Consider the following 25,462-nt stretch of genomic DNA (forward strand, 5'->3'; position numbering starts at 1 on the left):
GTTTGTCACCTTGAGCACAATTCCAAATGGCTTTACAGAGGTGAGGTGCTTGGCAGGGAAGACAGGACAGCACCAATCTAAAGGGTACCTTATATTCCCCATGACTCTAAAATGTTGAAGGGTTTCACTCAATGGCGCTTCAAAAAAAGGGATTCAATGATGAAAGTAGGTAGGTTTTGTGGTGTACCAGTATAAGAGAGATTGTCTCTTTGTGGGAAACCCGTTTTGTGCGATTTGGCACATTATAGTCTCAAATGTCAACTCTATACTGATATTAGAGATTGTGATTTAAATCCCTTCTTAAGGAAAATGAAATTTTGGGATGTACAGAGGAAACTGGGGTTTCTGCTATAAGCGGCTCCCCAGTGTGTGGCCTGGAGGAGTGCTTCTTCTACAGTCCAGGGTGCAAAATGTGGGGGATAGTAGGTACATCCCATTGTGGTGCCTTGCCTGGGAGACTGGAAAATATGAGAAATGTATACTTATCTCAGTCTGTAATCTCATGTATTGAATATGTAAATATTGTTATTGTAAGAATATGTTGCAGTTTCAACAATTCCAACTAATAATTTTAATTAGTGATTACTGTAGTCTTATGTCACTTTTCAAAAGTTCTGTGACTTGGTTTTGTGCTGCTGTGGTCTAAGGATTAACGCAGGAAATGCTATTCATTCATATTTCAAATAGCTTGATTCCAAGTCATGCAGAACATTCCAAGTAATAAACAGCACCATAAACTGTGTCTGGAAATGGACCAGGAGCCAAGAGCAAAGCTGTTGCACTTTGGGAGTTCCATTTTACCAGTATATAGCCCCGGTCAATAGTCCGGCTGCAGCATTCTGCACCATCTGCAGTTTAAAAATACTTTCCAATAGGGATGTCACAGAATTCCGTGACGGATCTCGGTGAGGCTGAATGCCAGTGCATTCAGCCCACCGAAAACCATCGTGGAAAGAAGCCCCCCCCCCACCCCATCCAAGGTTCATGGGACAAAGTCCCTGCCGCCCCCACCCCAAGAAAGGTGAGCGAAACAGAGCACTTACCTGCTCCCGTCTGCGCTGCTTTGTGAATGGTGGCCGTCCTGCGGCCGCCATTCTCTTCTTCCTCTTCTGCCGTGATAGGCTACATAAATACTTACGTAGCCTATCACGGCTAACGCAGGGACGCCATTTGTGTCCCTGTGGAGGCTGTGCTAGGCTACGTAAGTATTTACGTAGCCTATTACGGCGGGGGGGGAACCACAGTGTACGCAAATGGCGGCGGCTACCGCCATTTGCGTACGTTGGGGTTTTCCCCCTGCCATGATAGGCTATGTAAATATTTACATAGCCTATCACACCACACTACAGGGACGCAAATGATGGCAGCTATGACAGCCGCCATTTGCATCCCTGTAGGGCTGCCCAGGGCCGGATGTCTGGCTGCAGGCAGCCGGAGCCGGCCGGCCAGGATTCCGGAGGGAGGGAGGGACGGAGTGCCTCCCCTTCCCGTCGAGGAGTCCCGGGGGAGGGACGGAGCACCTCCCCCTACCTGTGGAACCTGGCGAAGCCAGGTAAGCCGAGTTTCATACACCCCTAGGGATGGACAAAAGTCCCTTACCTTATCCCGCAGCTTGCTTCGTGGTAGGGGGGAGGCGCTCCATCCCTCCCCACCGAAATTCTGGCGGCGGTTCGGCGGCGGTTCAGCGGCGGTTCGGCAGCGGCGGCTGGTCAGAAGACCGGCCGCCGCCGCCATTTCCAACTAAAAACAACAACAACAACAAATGTGATAGGCTACGTAAACATTTACGTAGCCTATCATGGCTAGATTTTCAAAAAAACACCGTGATAGGCTACGTAAATGTTTATGTAGCCTATCACGGCTGACTTTGGGGGAAAAACAAAAAGCGCGTATGCAAATGGCGGCGCCCATGGGTGCCGCCATTTGCGTTCCTTATTTGGGCATGTGTAGTCTACGTAAACATTTACGTAGACTACGGAGAAAATAAGGGCAACGCAAATAACATTGCCCTTATTTTCGCCATAGTCTCCATAAATGTTTATGTAGACTACACGTGCCCAAGTAAGGAACGCAAATGGCGGCTCCCATGGGCGCCGCCATTTGTGTACGCACATTTTTTTTTTTTAAGTCAGCCGTCATAGGCAGGAGAAGAGGTTTCGCGGCCGGAGGGACGGGGTGCCTCCCCCCCGGCCAGAATTTCGGCCGGAGGGATGGGGCGCCTCTCCCCCACCTAGAATTTCATGGGGAGGGATGGAGTGCCTCCCCCCCACCATGAAGCAAACTGCGGGATCAGGTAAGGGACTTTCGTCCATCCCTACTTTCAACTTTGGCTGTTTCATTACCTTTCTGCATGGTTACTCCATCCACTCAGAAATTGTGGAGGCCACCGCTGGACAGGGGGGAAATTGAGGGGGGCTCAGGGTGGGCATCAGCAGTGGACCACAACAGGGCACAGGGACTGGGCAACTGCCCACGGACACCATGTACTGACACCAGCTCAGAAGGGAGCTGCTCTGATAACTAGAATATTGTGTGTGCGTGTGTATGTATGTCTCCATTGGCAAGTTGGGAGTAGGTTGGCCATCCCTTTTCAACTGCCTTCCTGTTGAGAGATTCTCTTGAAACACACTTCATTGGAAGGCTCTTGACATGCGGATTCCATGGATACCAATGATTTTCACTATAATTCAAAGTCAGGAGTTTCTGTTTAAATCTTAAAAAGAAGAAGAAAAGATTTAGGCTCTTTTCTCTAATACTGTACTATAAAGGTTTACATTTAATATGAAAAAGTCAAGTTTAATTAAACCATCTTTTGCAAATTGGAGTGAAAGCAAATATGAACACACACAAAAGTCTCTGTACACCTGTATAAACAGAGCAGGCCAAAGTACCATGATATGCCAGTAACATACAGCCGGCAAACAAATAATGAAGGGATTAAGAGATACCTGCAGTTAAAAGTTAGCTAGGTGAAGTTTATTTATTGCTCAGAAAGGCAGTCTTGAGCTGTTGCATTTAACAAAATGAATTTTATATATTCCATGCATTACTACCATGCCTAGACATGAAATGCTTACTGGTAACAGCAACCAGTAGGTGAACCACGAGTCCTGGCACACCTCATGCCGCTGCACCAATTCTATCCCTCCAGCCCCTAGAGAAGGAGTTTTGTGGCCTGCCCTGGATGCTTCCACCCCCACCTCAATCAGCCTGCATATGCAGGCAACCCCTCGGCCTTTTGACAAGAGCCAAGCTCTGTCCTGCCTTTCATCTGTCAATATCTGAAACCAGCCCAGGCATGGGAGGCAGTCTGTGCCTTTCAGCCTGCGTCCTGCAACCAACACTGACAGTTTCAATATCGGGAACGGCGTTAAGGTTTGTGAGCACTGCGATGCCTGGCTTTTGAATGCTAAATCCTCAACTCCTAGCTGCCATGGCAGAAAGTTTTCACTACCCCCACTCACAGTTCCAGATTTCACCCACAGCTAGGGATGTCAGAGAATTCTGCCACGGATCTTGGTGAGGCCGAATGCCAGTGCATTCGGCCTCCTGAAATCCATGGCAGACCGAAGGCCTCCCCCAACGAAAGGCGCGCGGAACAGAGCACTTACCTGCTGCCGTCCACGCTGACTTGTGAATGGCGGCCGTGTTGCGGCCGCCATTTGCTTCCTCATCATAGCTGTGATAGGCTATGTAAATAATTATGTAGCCTATCATGGCTAACGCAGGGATGCCATTTGCGTCCCTGTGGAGGCCACAATAGGCTACGTAAGTATTTATGTAGCCTATCACGGCAAGCTAAAAAAAAAAAAACAGCATACGCAAATGGCGGCGGCTACAGCGGCTGCCATTTGCATTCCCTTTTTTTCCGCTATTTTAGCCTACGTAAATATTTACGTAACGAAATCCGTCCCAAAGAAAAAGAAATGCAAGAAAGCCAAGTGGCTGTCTGATGAGGCTTTACAAGTAGCTCACGAAAGAAGGGAAACGAAAAGCAAGGGAGAAAGGGGAAGATATACCCAACTGAATGCAGAGTTCCAGAGAATAGCAAGGAGAGACAAGAAGGCCTTCTTAAATGAACAATGCAAAGAAATCGAGGAAAACAACAGAATGGGAAAGACTAGAGATCTCTTCAAGAAAATTGGAGATCTCAAGGGAACGTTTTGTGCAAAGACGGGCATGATAAAGGACCAAGAAGGCAGGGACCTAACAGAAGCAGATGAGATTAAGAAGAGGTGGCAAGAGTACACAGAAGAACTATACAGGAAAGATCTGAATGTCCCTGATAGCCATGATAGTGCGGTCACTGAACTTGAGCCGGACATCCTCGAGAGTGAAGTCAAGTGGGCCTTAGGAAGCATTAGTAACAACAAAGCTAGCGGAGATGACAGTATTCCAGCCGAGCTATTTAAAATCCTAAAAGATGATGCTGTTAAAGTGCTGCATTCAATATGCCAACAAATCTGGAACACTCAACAGTGGCCACAAGACTGGAAAAGGTCAGTTTACATTCCAATTCCAAAGAAGGGCAACGCCAAAGAGTGTTCAAACTACCGCACAATTGCGCTCATTTCACATGCCAGCAAGGTGATGCTCAAAATCCTACAAGCTAGGCTTCAGCAGTATGTGAACCGAGAACTACCGGAAGTACAAGCTGGGTTTCGAAGAGGCAGAGGAACTAGAGATCAAATCGCCAACATTCGCTGCATCATGGAGAAAGCAAGACAATTCCAGAAAAACGTCTATTTCTGCTTCATTGACAACGCTAAAGCCTTTGATTGTGTGGATCACAACAAACTGTGGCAAATTCTGAAAGTGATGGGAGTACCAGACCACCTTATCTGTCTCCTGAGAAACCTGTACGAGGGTCAAGAAGCAACAGTAAGAACCAGACATGGAACAACCGATTGGTTCAAAATTGGGAAAGGAGTACGACAAGGCTGCATATTGTCACCCTGCTTATTTAACTTATATGCAGAGTACATCATGAGAAATGCCGGGTTGGATGAATCAGAGGTCGGAATTAAGATTGCTGGGAGAATTATCAACAACCTCCGATATGCAGACGATACCACCCTAATGGCAGAAAGCGAAGAGGATCTCAAGAGCCTCTTGTTGAGGATGAAAGAGGAGAGTGCAAAAGCTGGTTTGAAACTCAACATTAAAAAAACTAAGATCATGTCATCTGGCCCTATCACTTCCTGGCATATAGAAGGGGAAGAAATGGAAGCAGTGACAGATTTTACTTTCTTGGGCTCCAAGATCACCACAGACGGTGACTGTAGCCATGAAATTAAAAGACACTTGCTCCTTGGGAGGAAAGCTATGGCCAACCTAGACAGCATAGTAAGAAGCAGAGACATCACCTTGCCGACAAAGGTCCGTCTAATCAAAGCTATGGTTTTCCCAGTAGTAATGTATGGCTGTGAGAGCTGGACTATAAGGAAGGCTGAGCGCCGAAGAATTGATGCTTTTGAACTGTGGTGCTGGAGAAGACTCTTACGAGTCCCCTGGACTGCAAGGAGGTCAAATCAGTCCATCCTAAAGGAAATCAACCCTGACTGCTCATTGGAAGGACAGATAATGAAGCTGAAGCTCCAATATTTTGGCCACCTAATGCGAAGAGAAAACTCCCTGGAAAAGACCCTGATGCTGGGAAAGACTGAAGGCAAAAGGAGAAGGGGACGGCAGAGGATGAGATGGCTAGATAGCATCACGGATGCAATGAATATGAACTTGTGCACGCTCCGGGAGAGAGCGCAGGACAGGAAGGCCTGGCGTGCTATGGTCCATGGGGTCACGAAGAGTCGGACACGACTGAACGACTGAACAACAACAACAAAATATTTACGTAAGCTATTACGGCAAAAAAAAGGGGAACGCAAATGGCGCCAACTACGCTATTTGCATTCCCCTTTTTTTCCGCCGTAATAGCTTACGTAAATATTTATGTAGGCTATAACAGTGGAAAAAAAGGGAACGCAAGTGGCAGCCGCCATAGCCTCTGCTGTTTGAGTATGCTGTTTGTTTTTTGGGGGGGCTGCAGGCTGCCCATCAGCCAGATGTCTGGCTGCGGGCAGCCCCGGCTGGCAGCTCCGCGGAATCTCTGCAGAGCAGAGCCAGCTGGGTTAGGATTTTGGGGGGGAGGTGCGGAGCGCCCCCCCCACCGAGAATCACCCCGTCGAAAAGGTGACTTTCGTACATCCCTACCCGCAACACTGACCCTGATGGCTCCTTTCTGGGCAAGCAATTCCTGAAGGGCATTCGCAAGGACAACGGGCCTCTAGGCTTGGCTTCCTGGTATGCATCACTCAAGACTGCACAGCCGCAAGGTCCCAATGCACTTGTGTTCAGGGTGCAAGGCTAAGTTTACCCTCTGATGTGCACTTTGTGGTCAGATAAGCCTCCAAGCTACGGCCAGCTGTACATCCTGAACACCGAGGAGGCCACTACGGCTCTCCAGGATAACAGCAACCAGTAGGTGAACCATGAGTCCCAGCACAACTCATGCCGCTGCACCAATTCTACCCCTCCAGCCCCTAGAGAAGGCACTTTGTGGCCCAGCCTGGATGCTTCCACCCCCACCAGAAATGGCCTGCATATGCAGGCAACCCCTCGGCCTTTTGACAACAGCCAAGCTCTGTCCCACTTTGCATCCATCAATATCTGAAACTAGCCCAGGCATAGGAGGCAGCAGACTGTGCCTTTCAGCCTGCATCCTGCAACCAACATGCACAGTTTCCATGTTTTCCCTCCCCACTGAAATTCTGGCCTATCATGGCTAGGTTTTCAAAGGCATGCACCAATGGATGTACCTCTGTGGTTCCATCGCGACCGCAGAATGATGAGCACTATGGCTCACTCTAGATTAGGGATGTCAGAGAATTCTGCCACGGACTCAAGTAAGGCTGGATTCTAAAGAATCCGGCCCCCCAGAATCCGTGGCGGAATGGCCTCCCACCACCCCGCGACCATGCGGAATCTAGGGATGTACGAAAGGCACTTACCTTTCGCAGACTATGTTGATGGTGGAGGGGAGGCGCTCCGTCCCTCCCCTCCCTGGAATCCTGGCCGGCAGGCTGTGCTCCACAGGGATTCTGCGGAGCCGCCGGCTGGCTCCGCCAGCAGCCGGACATCCAGCCGCTGGCTAGCAGGGACGCAAATGGTAAATGTTTACGTAGCCTATCATGGCTGACTTTAAAAAAAACAACAACATGCATACACAAATGGCGGCGGCCATGGCCGCCGGCATTTGCGTTCCTTATTTTGGCATGCCTTAGTCTACGTCAAGATTTACATAGACTAAGATGTGCCAAAATAAGGAACGCAAAAGGCAACAGCCATGGCCACTGCCATTTGCGTAAGCGTGTTGTTGTTGGTTTTTTTAAAACATTTACGTAGTCTATCACATTTTTTTTTTAAAAAAAACTTAGCCATGATAGGCTACGTAAATCTTGATGTACTATCACATTTTTGTTTTGTTTTTTTTACTGGAAATGGCGGTGGCGGCAGCTGGTTGGAAGACCGACCGCCGCCGCTGCCACAGAACCACTGCCGGAGCCGCCGCTGTGGATCACTGGTAATCCTGACTGTATTTCTTTGCATAAGGAATGCGGAAGATGTGGCCCTTCTGATGTTCTCGGACGGCAACTGCCATCATTCCTCCCCATGGGCTAGGCCATTTGGCTGCAGGGCCACACTTTCCCAACTACTGGTATGCATCCGAAGAGATGTTCTTGATCTTGGCTCTTTTGTGTGAGTTTTTCGAATACAGGCCAGGCCAGCCTCACCTTTCCCCCTGGACAACCAGAAGATGGAGCTGCCTGTGTGACTTCTCACAAACATGTTTTTCTCCAATTCTGCAGCTCGCCTCGAGGCACTCAGAGAATCCATGAAGTTGCAGTTGTGAAGCTTCCCCTGATCATTATCAAAAACATCGTGATCTATTCTGAGCCTTGCCAAAGCTCAAGAGATGTTTTGCTTTCTGTTTTCCTTGGAGACCAATGATGTAAACATCAGAATGAAAGGCAGCTCCAGGAACCCTCTTGCACCGTGCCTGAAAAGCTTGGTGCATAAATTATCTCCTGTGCTCCCGAGAGACTGGGCTCAGATTTAGACAGGCCGAGATGACCGTGCCTGTGATGTAGTTTAGTACACCATCTCCCACTGCTGCCTTCGGCTCAGAGTGGGATGTCGTTGGAAAGACACTGCAGCCTCGATCTCGAAAGACTTTTCTCACGTCTCCTGATTAGCTGGCTGTGGAGGTGAAAGGACACTCAGAAAGCAGGAACAGCAGGAGGGAGGCAGACCCAGAATGATATCACTGCTGCTGCTGCTGTTGCTCCTGCTACCTTATGCGTCTGGTCAACTGCGGAAGACGGACTGTCTGACAAATCTGAACAAAGAGCAAGAGTTAGGATCCTATTATTACTGGCCAGGAGACTACCTCATCAGTGGAGTCCTCTCTTCACAGTATTTCATGTGCAACCAACCATACATTTTCTCTGAGTCCCCTTTAACCAGGGTTGTCACGTAAATGATGCGGATGATGTAATGCTTCCAAACCCGCACTCTGGTTGTCCCCAATTACAGGAGACTGTCCGTCTTTTCTGGTATCTCTGGTCATCCCTGATAAATCGCTCTCCTGACTTTTGCCATTCTGCACTTTTTGAAGAAAAATCCGGAGCTTTACTGAAGTAAAGGCACCATTTAGTTCAGTACGCTCACATATGACTGGATCCATGGGGTTCCCTTGCATTGTTTCAGCCAAAAGAACCAGCAGCCTCTTTGCTTTTAAATGCTGTGATAAGAAATAGGATGGAGCTGGGGAGGTATTTTCTTGGGAGTGGTCCAAATGCAAATGTCTGCACAGAGGGTCCCTCTCCGGAATAATTACAGGGCCATAGTTCTAAGGCTGAGCATCTTTCTTCCTCATCCACCACAGTCCTTGACTGTAAATCCTACTGCGCTCTGTGGGATTTACTTCTGAAGAAGCCAGGTGTGTGTGTGTGTGTGTGTGTGTAATGGGCATTAGACCCATTCAAGATAAAATACAAGACATAATATCAGGACACAGGGATACAGTTTCTTCAGTTGAGCTCATACAATCAGCTGAGTGCTCATATGCATGATGATTAGAAAATAATTAGCCACCTTTTTGTTGAGATATCTGACTTTTCCCAGGACAGTGAATGACCAATCTTTCCTCAGAATGCCCTGGGAAGTTAGAGCATACAGCATACGGCCTCTCAAATCAGAATACAACTTACAATAAAAGAGTCCTTCAGTCAGAATTTCAGGGTCTCCTGCCTTACACAGACAGGATCTGCTCTGGAATGGAGTTTCCCCTAACCTCCCCTGAAATGCTGTCCCTGGTCAAAGATTAAGTCTTGCATGAATGGATGTTTGATGGCCCTGTTTATTCTGAAGAGACATCAAAGAAGAGGGTGAAGTGCCAGAACTAGGCAGCATCACATAGGGTCACCAGGAAACAGGTTCTGCTGGCCAGGAGTGTAGTTCCTGTCACTCAGTATCATCAAGTCTTTGAATCAAGACTGCAGAAGCCTGTGGTTGCTCCTGCATTAGAAGAGATTCAAGCCAAACCCCAGTTGAGTTCGTTTTGTGTTCTGTGCATAGATTCCCTATAATGGAGAAAAAGCTTCTGGGATGGCAATGAACCAAAGCCCTTGGTTATCTTTTTGGTGATCTGTTCATTTAGGTTATTAGAAATAGGAGAATTAAGAATCTGTATAATGTGTCTCCAAATTTTGTCCATCTATATCCATGTATATCAAATACACGGTGGCAGATCATCAGCACCGAGCTACGCCTCTTGGATTATTAATATGTAGATCTCTTCTTCTTCCCCCACTCCTCCCCCTGAATATAGCATGGCTTAAGACTATTAACATCTTTCATGCTATTAAGGACTGGTTAATGTTAATTACAGGTTAATTAATAAAGGCTGGTTAATTACTGCTGTGGCGAAGAGAAAACTCCCTGGAAAAGACCCTGATGCTGGGAAAGACTGAAGGCAAAAGGAGAAGGGGACGGCAGAGGATGAGATGGCTAGATAGCATCACGGATGCAATGAATATGAACTTGAGCACGCTCCGGGAGAGAACGCAGGACAGGAAGGCCTGGCGTGCTATGGTCCATGGGGTCACGAAGAGTCGGACACGACTGAACGACTGAACAACAACAAATTATTTTTTTAATTGAATGCCAGCTTAAAATGGGATAAAACCCTAGACATGCCTTATAGTTTTCTGAGGCATAGTATATTCTACACCTTCTTCCTAACCAAAGATGACAGACTGTTTTTCAGACTGCTTTCACTGTACAAACAGGAGAAATGATCCTCCAAAGTAGCCCATGTAACTCAAGTGGGAAAAAACAGCAACAGACAAAATCTGTCAATCTGCAGGAGCTCACCTATCAAAATTCAACTTCCTAGAAAAAAGCAATTTCTACTTCAAAACTGCCACAGGCCATCCTCAAATACACTTCTCCTCCACTCAGAAGATTCAGACTGGTCTGTTGAGGCATTGTCTCTGTATAAGGAATAGAATATACTCACCCCCCAAACCTCTGGTTAATAGAGAATACGATTCACCCAATTTTCTCCTCCACAACTGGAAAGCCACAGGAGAAAAGGCCCTTATCTTTCTAGCCACCCACTTTGCTTCATTTGGCGGGGGCTCGTGCAGTCAGACTGCTAAAGCTGACCTCAGGGTCTGGGCAAGTGTATACGGCAGGAGACGATCCTTCAGGTAGCAAGGTGTGTGATGGGGGGGGCAGATTGGGCATTCAGGGCATCAGGCTGAGCTGAGGGGCTGTGTTTTTGAATACAGTCTCTGCAGTGAGCTAAAATGGCAAAAGCAAGTGTCTGCAACCCTCCTTTCAAGGTTCTACAGGTTGTATGAGTACTAACTGGAAAAATGCCCTTCCTTCTAGAAGCGGTAAAGTGTGTTTTGTTTTCAGTTTCCACTTTGATGTTAATCTTTGATGTTAACAGATGTTAATTCTGACCTGTGATTCATCCAACTCGGTGTTTCTCATGATGTACTCTGCATATAAGTTAAATAAGCAGGGCGACAATGTGAAGCCTTGTCGTACACCTTTCCCAATTTTGAACCAGTCGGTTGTTCCATGTCTGGTTCTTATTGTTGCTTCTTGACCCTCGTACAGGTTTCTCAGGAGACAGGTAAGGTGGTCTGGTACTCCCATCTCTTTAAGAATGTGCCACAGTTTGTTGTGATCCACACAATCAAAGGCTTTAGCATAGTCAATGAAGCAGAAATAGATGTTTTTCTGGAATTCTCTTGCTTTCTCCATGATCCAGCGAATGTTGGCAATTTGATCTCTAGTTCCTCTGCCTCTTCGAAACCCAGCTTGTACTTCCGGTAGTTCTCAGTTCGCATACTGCTGAAGCCTAGCTTGTAGGATTTTGAGCATCACCTTGCTGGCATGTGAAATGAGTGCAATTGTACGGTAGTTTGAACACTCTGTGGCGTTGCCCTTCTTTGGAATTGGAATGTAAACTGACCTTTTCCAGTCTTGTGGCCACTGCTGAGTGTCCAAATGTGTTGGCATATTGAGTGCAGCACTTTAACAGCATCATCTTTTAGGATTTTAAATAGCTCAGCTTGGATACTGTCATCTCTGCTATACTCCGGGAGGGAGCGGAGGACAAGAAGGCCTGGCGTGCTATGGTCCATGGGATCATGAAGAGTCAGACACGACTTAATGACTTAACAACAACAACAACTGCTTTTTGTCTCCCAATAGTTCACCAATAGTCCTGGAAATTTCATGGCATGGAAACACAGCACTTCTTCTGGCACCTGTAAATTTCAATAACATTGGTGAAACCATTCTGAATGATACCCCACCCCTATTATGACTCTACATGATGGAATGATAGTTTTTACTGATAAGCATTAACAAAAGACACGTGTGTGTGTGTGTGTGTGTGTGAGAGAGAGAGAGAGAGAGAGGGAGAGAGAGAGAGAGAGATGATCTATCTCTATATTAGGGATGTACGAAAGTCACTTACCTTTTCGCTATTCTGTTCGTGGCGGGGGGGAGGCGATCTGCCCCTCCCCCTGGAATCCTCGATGACCAGCTCTGCTCCGCAGTGGCTCTGCAGAGCAGCTGGCCAAGCTAAGGCCAGCCACAGCTGGATTTCCAGCCGTGGACTGGCTCATGCGGATGCAAATGGCGGCCGCCATAGCAGCCGCCAATTGCATCCAGCCAGGGATCCATGACAGTAAAGACTTACGTAGCCTATTACGTCTCGGTAAAAAAAAAAAAAAAAATCATACGCAAATGGCATCAGCTACGGCGGCCGCCATTTGCATTCCTTATTTTTTGCCGTTTTAGTCTATTTTAATATTTAGGTAGACTATTATGGTGAAAAAAATGGGAACGCAAATAGCGTAGTGGGTGCTATTTGCGTTCCTTTTTTATTCGCTGTTTTAGCCTTACCTTGCAACATAGGTATGTTTTCTGCCCCCTATAAATGTTCAAAGCACTATGTGATGATCGGCTCTTCTGAGATTGAAATTGCAAGAAAAACAATAGAGGGATATGAAGGAAGGAAAGGTTTGTTTTCATTCAGTGGAGAATGACAGCACAAGGTATTGCATTTAATTCTTGATTCTTTCTTCTTCTTCTTTTGCAGTTTGCAAACTACAAGGCAGTGGCATATCCTGTCCTTCATGTTTGCCATTCAGGAGATCAACCAGAACCCCAGGCTCTTACCCAACATCACCCTCGGCTACAACATCTACAAGTCCTTCTTTGACGGAAGAGCCACCTCCTACGCCATGCTGCAACTCCTTGCTGGGGGCGAAAGCAACATTCCACATTACAGCTGTGGGAGGAAGAATCACCTGCTAGCTGTCCTTGAAGGGGCTGAATCGGACCTCTCCCTCCACGTTTCCACCATGTCGAGCATCTACAAAATCCCACAGGTGAGAATGGGGAGTGGACAGTAGGCAAGGTGCATAGAAAGCGGAGATGAGCATCGCTTGGGCTCAGCTCTCGCTCTTCAGTCCCTGTGCCTCCTGGGCATAATGGCTCTCTGGAGTGTGTGTTGGAGGTGAGTCATGGCAGTGGTGGAGCTCTGGGATGGGAGGCCAGGCATCCCTGGGAGCAGAGATGGCAGGAGACCACAGAAGCTGTACTAGACAGCTTTCCATGGGATCCCCAGCCTGGTTCCTGCCCCTTCCCAATGCCACACATAGACGCATGAAAACGTCCATTTAAGGCAAAGTGCAGCATGGAGGGAATCCCCTTCTTTTCACTGGTTCTGCCCTGCATTGGATAGGAGGTTTTCTCTGACTTCAGCGGAGGTCTGAGTGCCCGTCTACCTCTGTAGGATTGCACCTTGAATCATGTCTCAAAGGATCTCCTATGCAGATGTTTCAGGAAACAGTAGTGGCTGACAGGAACGAGAAGCCTCCACAGCAGTTATTGCAGCCCCCACATGACCACTGTCATGATTCTGCCCCAGAAGGAATGCTGTCCCCCATCTCTCTGTTGAAGGCACAGCCCTGTAGGGCATTTAGTTATTTCTGTATTCATTTATTTACATTTATATGTCACTCTACATCTAGACAGATTCTGGAGTGGTGAACAACAAAAGATGCAAGATAAGATAAAACAATAAATCTCCATGTTAAAAAATTCATGCCTGCCTGACCTTCAGAGGCAGGAGTTCCAGACAAAGGGAACCACAACACTGAAGGCTCTTCTCTGGGTGGACTCCAATTGGGCCATTAGTCCATGGGGAACCACCAGGACATGCCCCCCGATGAGCTGAGTCATCAAGCAGGTTGGAAAGGGAGAAGGTGCTCTTGCAGGTATTCTGGTCCCAAGTTGTTTAGTTCTGGGGACACTAGTGAAAAAAACACTTAAATCTGACCTGGCATCAAATAGGCAGGTAGTGCAGTTCCCTCAGCAAAGGGGTAGCATGCTGAAGCGGGTCAGCTCCCAACAATAGCTGAGCTCCTGAATTCTGAACTATTGCCAGCTTTCGGAGCAGCCTTGAGGGCAGCCCCGCATAGAGTGCATTGCAGTAATCCAGTCTTCAGGTTACTGGATTACAGGTACCATGGTGAACAAGCTATCCCATCCAGGAGAGGACATAGCTGGCGAACCAGCCGAAGTTGGCAAAAGACACTCCAAGCTGCAAGGGCCACGTGGGCCTGCAGGGGCAATGGATCTAGGATCCTGCCAGATTACAAACCTGATGTTTCCAGGGCAGTGCAGCCCCACCCAGAAGAGGCAATAAGCCTATCTCCTGGTCTTGGGAACCAATCACCCACAGGGCCTCTGTACAGCTCCAAATCCCCCCATGACCACCCCCAGGAATTTCATACAGATGTTGAGCAATATTGGGGACAAGATGGTGCCCTGTGGAACGCTGTAGCTCAATTGCCAAGGGGTCAAGGAAAGGACACCCAGCATTACTCCCTCAAATCAGCCCCTAGGTAGGACTGAAACCGCTGTAACACACTTCTTCCGCTGCCCTTCCCACAGAGTCGATCCAGCAGGAAACCATGGCCCATGGTATCCAAAGCCGATGAGAGATGGAGCAGAATTAGCAGGGTGGCACGCCCCCATCCGTCTCTTGATATAGATCATCCAGCAGGGCAACCAAGGCTGATTTGGTCTTGTAACCAGGTCAAAACCCAAAGTGGGGTTCTTTGGTTCTCAGGTGGCCCCTTGATTGCTTTAATTCTTGAATAGTTGGGGGTGGGGCTAAATCTATCCTTTTCAGTTCCGTCATGCAAGGCAGCGAGCAGGTCTAACATTCATGTTTTTGCCCTCCCCCTCCACATATACCACTTCATAGTGACAGGCAATAAGTTAGATACCATTCATTCATTCATTCATTCATTCATTCATTGCATTTATTGCAGTTACTGTATATCCTGCAATCCCCCCCCCCCCGCTGCCCTGCAGAATCCCCTGGGGATGGAGCCTACCTAGTGGCAGCAGTGGGTCTGGGGGTCTTCCAGCCACTGCCAGGCTGAGGACGCAAAGGCGGCTGCTATGCTGGCCGCCATATGCATCCCTGCTAAGCTGTGATAGGCTACGTAAGTATCTACATAGCCTGTCATGGTCTGGCAGGGACACAAATTGCATAGCGGCCCCCATTTGCGTCCCTGCCTTTTGCCGTGATAGTCGCTGTGGAGGCACTGCGTAGCATAGTGGGCCAGGGAGGATTCCAGGGGGAGGGACGGAGTGCCTCCTCCCCATCGCAGATGCCCCGGGTTGGAAAGGTAAGTACTTTTTGTACATCCCTAGTATATAATCCTCCGTCCATTTTAGCCAAAAATATTTGACCTTCATCCAGAAAACAAACTGACACTAAATTACAGTCTCTTACTCCACTTTGCTCCCTAGATTAGTTACGGTATTGCTACGCCTGTTTCTTATGACAAAAGTCAGTTCCCTTTTGTCTACCGCATGGCCCCGAAGGAAGAAACCCAGTATCCAGGAATTGTCCAGCTGCTCCTGTATTTCCAATGGACGTGGATTGGACTCTTTGCTCCAGACACTGAGAATGGGGAGAGGTTCCTGGGTGCCTTCACACCCCTGATGATCAGCAGTGGGATTTGTGTCGCTTTCTCCAAAAGACTGCCACGAAATATCCTATATCAAATATTCCAGATCGACCTGTCTTTCTTGGGGAAAGAAGTGAAGGTAATTGTTTACTATGCGGACTCCCACTATGGGTCTTCTGTGTTCATGTTTATACAAAGAATACTCGAAAAGAAACCAACTGGGGCAAAAGTCTGGATCACACCAGCTTTTCAGGACATTGACTTCAACTTGTCTCTTGCACCTCCTTACTTCCACTTCCTCCATGGTTCTTTGTCCTTCAGAATGAAGACTAAAATAATGACAAAATATGACTACTATGTGCCATTCTCCCCTTCTCTGGAACAGTTTTGGGATGAAACCTTTTAGTGTTTCAGTTCAACGCATGTTTTGTCCATGAAAATTTGGACAGGTTGTAGAGAGAAAAAGAAACAGGCGACGCTGCCCCAGGAGGAGATTGAGAGAGCCCTGTCTCAGGACAGCTACATTACTTATAGCAGCATCCAAGCTGTGGCCCATGCCTTACATGCTGAATATTCATCCCGACCCAAGCGGATGTTGATGGTGGGTGAAGGAGAAAGGCGGGAATGTCAAGGGCTGCAGCACTGGCAGGTATTCCCCTTTCCTTTGGCAACACCTCCATAAAGACTCATGAAGATAACCAAACCTAGGTTAGAGCAGATAATTGTTCTTCCTGAGTGGCAGTGCAAGCAGCCAGTAGACCCTGTTTTCTGCCACCGTTACATGCTCAAATAGCTTCTCTCCTCCAGAAATCCCTTATAAATTATCCCCCGCCCCATCAAGAACCAGTTGTTGTTTTGTGAAGCACCATCAGGATACAATCTCTTGACTTTGCAATGAACATGATGCTTTTGTTGTAGAAGATCCAGTGGGATAACAATTTGTGTTATCCTGCTCATTGATGCAAATACAAAGAGTTTGCAGCAATGTGCCTGATTACTTGTCCTCCTAAGAAAAACGAGCTGTGGAGGATGGGGTATGACCAGGTGGGTGTGGCCTGTGGTAAATGGGGATGTCACAAGCACCCACCTTCATCCGGGAGACCAGGAAACTCCCCCCACCCAGCCCCCTTGACCCCGCTTGCCGAGCCATGTGGCGCTGACAGAGCTGGCCGATGAGCTGCAGGGAACAGCCCCGAGTTCTCACCACACGCACCCCAACCACTCTCACTATCTCCTCGTTGCAAGGAAGAGATGGCAAGTGTGGCTGGGGCATATAAAGCACTGAGGCCTCATCTTGCCCTGTCAGCTGTTGAGGAAGCCCTGAACAGCTGGCATGGTCTGGATGAGGCCTCAGCATCCCATCCTCTCTAGCCATCTCCTCCTTGCGAAGAGACAATGGCTTGCGTGCTGGGCCCATGTGTGCTGAGGACTCCAGCAGTTAACCCCTGTGGAGGTGGGGGGGGGGCAGCTTGCTTGGCTGACCTTGCAAGGCAAGCTGAGTGGCTGGGAGGAGGGCTCTTGGAGCTCCCCCATGCCTTGGACAGAGGGGACTCCATCCATCCGCAGTGGTTATTGCATCCCGATGTGAGGGGTAAAGCTAATGGAGCTCCTAAGGGAGCAGTAGTGTGACCATTTGTTTTGAAACATTGTCTGGACTCGATGGTTTTGGATAAGGCTGTGCACATCTTCGGATTGAATCCCTAAGAATGAAGCAAAGTGGGCTGCTTTGGAGGTGTCTCGCTGTGATCCAAAGTGGATCGGACCAGCACCGAGGGAAGTACAATTTCCCCTCTACTCAGCACTGGTTACGCCTCATCTGGAATACTGTGTCCAGTTCTGGGTACCCCATTTATGAAGGATGCAGACAAACTGGAGAGGGTTCAGAGGATTGCAACAAAGATCATCAGGGGACAGGAAACAAAGCCCTAATAAGAGAGGCTGAATGTATTGGGCATGTTCAGCCTTGCGAAGAGAAGACTGAGGGGAGATATGACAGCGCTCTTCAAGTACTTGAAAGGCTGTCACAGAGAGGAAGGCCAGGATCTCTTCTCAATCATCCCAGAATGCAGGAAACAGAATCATGGGCTCAAGTTACAGGAAGCCAGATTCCAGCTGAACATCAGGAAAAACCTCCTGACAGAGCAATACGACAATGGAGCCAATGACCTAGGGAGGTGGTGGGCTCTCCCACACTGGAGGCATTCAAGACGAGGCTGGACAGGCACCTGTCAGGGATTATTTGAATTGGATTCCTGCATTGAGCAGGAGGTTGGACTCAATGGTCTTATAGGCCAAATCCAAAGCTATTATTCTATGATTCTACCATCAACCCTTGTATCCTTCTGGGTAGGGATGTACAGAAGTCACTTCGCTTTTCGCAGATATTTACGTAGGCTAAAACGGAGAAAAAAAAGGAACGCAAATAGCGCCCACTACACTAATTGCGTTCCACTTTTTTTCGCCGTAATAATGTCCGTAATTATTTACGTAGACAAAAATGGCGGGGAAAAAAGGAACACAAATGGCAGCCAACATAGCCGCTGCCATTTGTGTACGACATTTTTTTTGTTTTTGTTTTTTACCAGACATGATAGGCTACATAAGAAAGAAAAAAGACCATACTGCAAATGGCGGCTGCGGCACCTGGTCGAAAGACCAGCCGCCGCCACCGCTGCCACCGCCGAAGCCGCAGCTGGAGCTGCTGCCATCTGGAACATCCGCCCCAGGTAAGTCTCGTCCTGGGTGGAATCCACGGTGGGGTGGCAGGCCATTCCGCAACGGATTTCAGGCGGCCAAATGCCAGTGCATTCGGCCTCACTGAAATCTGTGGCAGAATTCTCCGCCATCCCTACTTCTGGGCCTTCTACACTGGTGTTGGAAGCATGGAACTCCAGTTCCTCTGATACCTGCAAGAGTGCTTTCAGAAATTAAGATTTGGTGATCATTCTTTGATCTCTTGAGCTGTGGCATGCCATGGGGGAATAGGACCTTTTCCCCCAATGTTATTTTCATTTTGGTAACAATCCTCTCTCCATTGTTATCTGGATATTTTCTTGATGTGTTTCCTGAGAATCCCATTTTCTGTGGCATGAAAAGGCTCCTGGCAGTCGCTCCTGGTGGCCACTCCAGGATCCAAAATAGGATCTTGGCCATAGAGAAAGCCTATGGCAGTTAGAGCATTGCCCACAGTGGATGCACCTCACCCAGCAGACTCTATGGTCATGGCCTGGAAGCCCTCTGGAGCCTGTTGAATCCCTGAGGAGACCACGAGATGACTCGGTTAGTCATCTCGGGCCCCTTAACACTTCTGAAGAGGGGAGGTTAGTCGGGGTGGCTTACTAACAATGGAGAATGTGGTTTCTCCCCCACATGACACACTAAGCCACCAAGGTTAGCAGAGATTCCTTAACCATTATGGCTTATCATCATGCCTGAACATGCTTTTTATCTTCATTATGAATAGGAATGTGCAGGTTTTGTTTCAAAATCTCTGCAGATGATCAGGCATCTTTAATTCTGCCATCTGTTCATTGATGGGATGCACTTTGTATGAGAATTTTGGTCATGTGCAAAGGCGCACTTTGTACTAATGTGCATTTGCACCTCCCTCCCCTCATGTAAAAAAAAAATGTTCTGCAACTTTTCTTCTGTGGCCAAATTACAGCTCAAACTGATGAGGCCTAAGATATTGACTACATTTTCATGATTTCTAAATACAGGGCGTTTTCTCTGTCATTCTAGCTTCACACTTCCTTACGAGAAATCCAGTTTTCTAACGCTTCCATGGGCGGACTCCATCTGGATAAGACTGGGGAACTAGCAGCTGACTTTGATATCGTGAATTGGGTGATGTTTCCCAATGAGTCTCGTGCTAGAGTGACTATTGGGAGTGTGGAGAGACAGGCATCTGCAGACATGAAACTCACCATTAAGCGGGAAGCCATTGCATGGCCCGGCCATTTTAAAGAGGTAGGGGAAAGGATTCGTGTCCTATTATTGGCTTGTGACAACTCTTAAGCTCTAATAATATCCACCCTGTGTTGTCTGCCCCCCCGCCAGGGTTTTAACATGTGTTAGGCCACATGTCTATCCCATCAGTTATTAATTACTCCCAATTCATACTGAATTCTAGGGTCAACGTAGGTAGCTGCCTCCAAAAATATGGGCTCATCTAACCCAGTATTGTTGACACTGACTGGTAACGGCTCTCCAGGGTTTCAGGCAGGAGTTCTTCCAGCCCTACCAGGAGATGCCAGGGATTGAACCTGGGACCTTGTGCATGTAAATCAGGCGATCTACTGCTGAATTACAGCCCCAGTATGGGTAGAATTGGATTTAGTTAAAAGAGGTGATATGGATTCTAAGTGCAGAGACAAGGGGCAGACTATAAGAAGTAACACAATGCCCAGTTGGGGCAGTAAACTTTGGACACAGAGTCAAGGTGAGATTTGAAATGGCAACTCCCTCCAAGAGAGTGATGGCTGCAGGTGATCCCCTGGAGACCAGGTAAGGATTGAGGGGCTCACACAGCGGGGTGGAGTTGCTGTCTACATCGGGCTGAAGCACCCCCAAAGCTCTTCAGAGTGATCCAACCCATATTGGAGTGCTTCGGCCTGATCCTGACCTGCTCCAGAACTGCACCGCTTTGGACCGGAGCACCCAGGTACGCTTGGGATTCAGGGTTCAGACTGAAGTGGTTAACAGCCATAGTAAAAAATGGCATCTTCCACATGACTCTTGGATATCTTGTATTACAGCATCTGATGAAGCCTCCTCTGACTAGCACAGCCAGCTGTGATTTGGCTGGTGACAATTGGCAGGAAGGCATTTTGTGGTGTGGCAACATCCCTGGAGATCTTGGTCTGCCATGACTCTCAAGCAGGAAGTCCTTTCTGTTTCAAGAGGCTTTTTATTATTTGAATGGATTTTCATATTGTGATCCTTTTTTGTCTAATTGTTGGTTTTTATCTAGTGCTTTTATTAATTTAATTCGATGTATTCTGTGGTTTGGTACAGTGGAGGCTGGTGGCTCTGATTTCGGCGGGGCTGTGGATCCAATCTGGGTTTTAGTCAGAACCATCCAGAACTATACAAGAGTTATCCAATGGTGCTGAACTTAATTTGGGGATATAAATCCATCATGTACCCTGCTCACTGTCTCTAAATCCACCAGGTACCCCCCTTCTTAAAATGCCTTTCCATCTCCAGCTGTGCCATGAGGCCTCCGATCCTTCCTTTGCCTTCTGCCCTGCCACTGAACATCAAAACAGGGAAGAGGAGAGGGCCATTTCAGTGGTGGTGCCTATCCTCCCACGAAAAGCTCGTCTCCCTCCCGCATCGTTCACCCTTACTGCATGCACATGTTTTGAAGCTTGTTCTTTTATTACTGTCGCTTGTGATTTCTGATATTCTGGAATTGCCTTTTAGTTCATTTCATTGTCTTACCTTTTCCCCTCCAGTTTTTATATTTGCTTGCGTACATGTATAGTATAGGTGACATATACATTTTGAAACAAACTGATCAAAAACTGCCGTGCCATGTTGTGATGCATAAATCCTTCTTCCCTACAACAAGGACCTGGGTTCGTGTCTCTATTTCACTTAGGATCAAAAGCGCTAGAAACCCTGTTGGGTCCTGTCTAAATTGCAGGACTCATTTCCATAGGCACAAATCTTCATAGCACTCTTTTCCTTGACGCTCCTTCTCTTTGTTGCTAGACAGTGCCTCGGTCCAGATGCACTGAGAGCTGTTGCCCTGGATACACCAAGGAGGTCCAGGAAGGAGAGCCACCATGCTGCTATGCTTGCACTCCATGCGCGGAAGGAACCATCTCCAGTCGGGAAGGTAGGCAAGATCAGAAGAATGGAAGTTCCCTTGCATAATAGGGCAACTCTTTGAATGCACCAAATAGTCTCCACAGCCCTATTTTAATTCTTTCTTCTATTCTTTTAAACCCTTTGAGCAAAACATACCATGAGTAGGTAAGAAAAGAAGGCTTCATGAACAACTGTTGCTCCTAGTGTAAAGCATCACGGGAATTCCTTATGGTCATGGGCCATTCACTACTGCTCAGCCTAAAATACATCATGATGCCTTTCTAGTACATAGCGTGATTTTAATGAAGGATTGTTCCATTCGACTGAATACTTTTTTTTTTTGTTATTAGTTGCTGTTCTACAAGGTTTTATTCTTCTGGTCCAAACGTACATCATTGTGGTAACTGATCTGTTGTGCAGGCTCAAAAGCATTTTAAGTAACACATTAAATATTCATACATCATTGGAACAGTTGCTAAAGACTTTTTTGAGCTCTGACCCCTACTTGGCTTCAGTTTATTTTTAATCTCCACCGTTAATCCCATGAAGTGAGTGGAAAGAAAAGACCATGGGAGTGAATCTCTGTGATCCCGTGCTGCAATCCCATGGCAGGCAAGCAGGGATTTCAATAGGGTGCAACACCCACTTTCTGGTGATCAGAGTCCTCCCCTGCCCAATGTTGATTCAGTCTTCTGTGTTGTTGTTTTTTTAAAAAAACCAAGTTAGTAAAATTTGATAAAAAAATAAGAAAGCTTTATGGAAGTTTCCTACTCCAGCTTTCAACCTTAACCAGGAGTCCCGTGAGCACCACCCTGTGCTAGAAAGGAGGGGCATAAGTTGAGTAAATAAATAAATCACAAGCCACTCAGCTACCAGGTAGCTTAACTTGCCTTATTATTATGAAGATAAAAACAGGATAACCTCACACACACTCCCTTACGCTCAACAATGTTGGGATAAATACCCTCGCTTTTCCATATTTAAACAAGGTAGGAAGCTGTGTTTACTCCAAGGCAGCCCATCAAACCATCTAGCCCACTCTTCTCTGTTCTTCTCTGACTGACAACCACTCTATGATGCCCAGCAGAGACAGCTTTCCTAGCCCTACTACTACTAAGATCTAGGGATGTATGAAAATCACTTACCTGTTCGTGGATTATGTTTAGGGGGGGGGGAGTCGTTCCGTCCCTCCCCCCAGAATCCTCCCCGGTCGGCTGTGCTCCGCGGCAGCTCCACGGAGCAGCAGGCCAGGCCCAGCCAGGCCAGAGCCGTCAGCAGCCAGATTTCCGGCTGCGGAGGGCTCTGGGAAAAAAACAAAACAAAACCGCGTATGCAAAAATGCGTACGTTCCTTATTTTTGATGTCTTAATCTACATAAATATTTACGTAGACTAAGGCGGCGAAAATAAGGGGAACACAAATAGTGTAGTGGACACTATTTGCATTCCCCTTATTTTTGCTGTCTTAGCCTTTGTAATTATTTACGTAGACTAAGCCGGCCCAAAATAAGGAACGCAAATGGTGGCGGCCATAGCTGCCGCCATTTGTGTAGGCCTTTTTAAAAAAAAACCCAGTCATTTTAGTCTACGTAAAAACTTATGTAGCCTATCACGTGTGTGTAAAAAAACCCCCAACAAACTGAAAATGGTGGCGGCGGCAGCCAGTTGGAAGAACAGCCGCCGCAGCCGCCGCCGCCGAAGCCACCTCCGCAGCCACTGCCACCCAGAAGATCCGCCCCAGGTAAGTCTCGTCCTGGGGGGATCCACGGGGGGTGGCAGGCCCTTCTGCCACAGATTTCGGGGGGCCGAATGCACTGGCTTTCAGCCTCCCCGAGATCCGTGGCAGAATTCTCTGCCATCCCTACTAAGATCCTCGCTTAGTGATGAGGCCATAGACTGGTCTGGTCACAAAACAGGTCCTCTGTGAGGGAATGTTTCTCTCTCCTCCTGCGCAACTGCACATTTTTTTCTGGAGGTACAGTTGATGTGAGTCCTGCTTAGGGATGTCAGAGAATTTCGCCACGAATATTGGGGCGGCTGAATGCCAGTGCATTCGGCCCCCTGAAATCGGTGGCGAAACGGTCTGCCACCCCGCCAGCCCCCTGGGACGGGACTTAGCTTGGGCGAATATTCCTGGCGGCGGCGGCAGTTCGGCGGCGGCTGCAGCAGCTGGTCTTCTGACTGGCTGCCGCTGCCACCATTTCCAGTGAAACAAACAAACAAACAAAAAGTGATAGGCCATGTAAAGATTTACGTAGCCTATCATGGCTAGATTTTTAAAAAATACCATGATAGGCTACGCAAATGTTTACGTAGCCTATCACGGCTGAGTAAAAAAAAAATAAAAAAATGCATGTACGCAAATGGCGGCGCCCATGGGCGTTGCCTTTTGCGTTCCTTATTTTGGCACATCTAGTCTACATAAACATTTACGTAGACTAAGGCGAAAATAAGGGGAATGCAAATAGCGTAGCGTCTACGCTATTTGTGTTCCCCTTATTTTCGCTGTAGTCTACGTAAATGTTTACGTAGACTAGACATGCCAAACTAAGGAACGCAACTGGCGGCCCACATGGACGCCGCCATTTGCGTACGCCTGGGTTTTTTTTGTTTTTTTTTTACTCAGCCGTGATAGGTTACGTAAATATTTACGTAGCCTACAATGGCTAACTGCAGAGACGCAAATGGCGGCGGCTACGGCTGCTGCCATTTGCGGACCCCACCAGCCAGGATTCGGGGGGGAAGGGACGGAGCGCCTCCCCCCCCGGCCAGAATTTTGGGGGGAGGGACGGAGTGCCTCCCCTCCACCTTGAATCACATTTCATTAAAAGGTAAGTGACTTTCATACATCCCTAATTCCTGCTGAAGTCACTCTCCGTCTTCTCAGATGCCGACCATTGCATCAGGTGTCCAGAAGATCAGCATCCAAACAAGGACCGAGATCAATGTGTCCCCAAGGAGATAACCTTCCTCACCTATGAAGAACCTTTGGGGATTGTCCTGATTTCCTTTGCTCTATTCTTGTCCTTATCCACGGGCTTTGTATTAGGAATCTTCATTACATACCAAGAAACTCCAATAATCAAGGCCAATAACAGGGACCTCTCCTACATTCTCCTCATCTTCATCATGCTTTCCTTCTTGTCCTCCTCCTTGTTCATAGGGAGGCCAAGGAAAGTGACTTGCCTTCTCCGACAAACGGCCTTCAGCATCATCTTCTCAGTTGCCGTTTCTTCAGTGTTGGCCAAAACCATCACTGTGGTGTTGGCTTTCCTGGCCACAAAACCAGGGAACACAGTGAAGAGATGGCTGGGGAAGAGTCTTGCAAACTCCATTGTCAGTTCTTGTTCTTGCATCCAAGTTGTCATCTGCACCATCTGGCTGGGTAACTCTGCACCATTCCCTGACTCTGACATGCACTCCCAGCCTGGACAGATCATCCTGCAATGCAATGAAGGATCTGTTGTCTTCTTTTATACTGCCCTTGCCTACATGGGCTTCTTGGCTGCCATCTGTTTCACGGTGGCCTTCCTAGCCAGGAAGCTTCCTGGGGCCTTCAATGAAGCCAAGCTGATCACCTTCAGCATGCTGGTCTTCTGCAGTGTTTGGCTGTCCTTTGTACCCTCCTACCTGAGCACCAAGGGCAAATACATGGTGGCCGTGCAGGTCTTCTCAATTTTGGCCTCCAGTGCTGGGTTGTTGGGCTGCATCTTTCTTCCCAAGTGCTACATTATTCTACTGAGACCTGATCTGAATACGAAGGAGCATATCATGTTCAAAACAAACTAGGGCATCTGATCCATAGAAGTAGAGTTTTGGAAGAATATTTGGTGTAAGTTTGGAAGAGATACTTGTTTGGTGAGAACATAGTTAACAGAGCCTTTTGATGTGCTTATAGCTTCAGTTAAACAATTCCTGTGTTTCTGTTACAGGAGACAGGCAAGGCTGAGCCTTGGGGCTATCACTTTGCCAGTGATTGCCATCTGCATTTGAGGTACTGGTGAGGCTGGAACTATAGCATACCCATATTGTCTAACTAATACATCTGTTCAAGGCATGGCCCTTAAC

General features: G+C 47.7%; 1 protein-coding gene across 1 annotated transcript; it reads left to right on the forward strand.

Moving 5' to 3' along the window:
• Nucleotides 1-12,950: 12,950 nt before the first annotated feature.
• LOC146356401 (vomeronasal type-2 receptor 26-like) lies at nt 12,951-25,183 on the forward strand. Its single transcript, XM_084830091.1, has 3 exons — nt 12,951-12,977; nt 21,297-21,423; nt 24,282-25,183. The coding sequence occupies exons 1-3, from the start codon at nt 12,951-12,953 to the stop codon at nt 25,181-25,183; spliced, it is 1,056 nt and encodes a 351-aa protein (XP_084686217.1).
• The last annotated feature ends 279 nt before the right edge of the window (nt 25,184-25,462 follow it).

This window comes from Heloderma suspectum, chromosome 2 (genome assembly GCF_057233095.1).
Source record: "Heloderma suspectum isolate Gila_16-S chromosome 2, 16-S_ref, whole genome shotgun sequence".
Classification (NCBI taxonomy): domain Eukaryota; kingdom Metazoa; phylum Chordata; class Lepidosauria; order Squamata; family Helodermatidae; genus Heloderma; species Heloderma suspectum.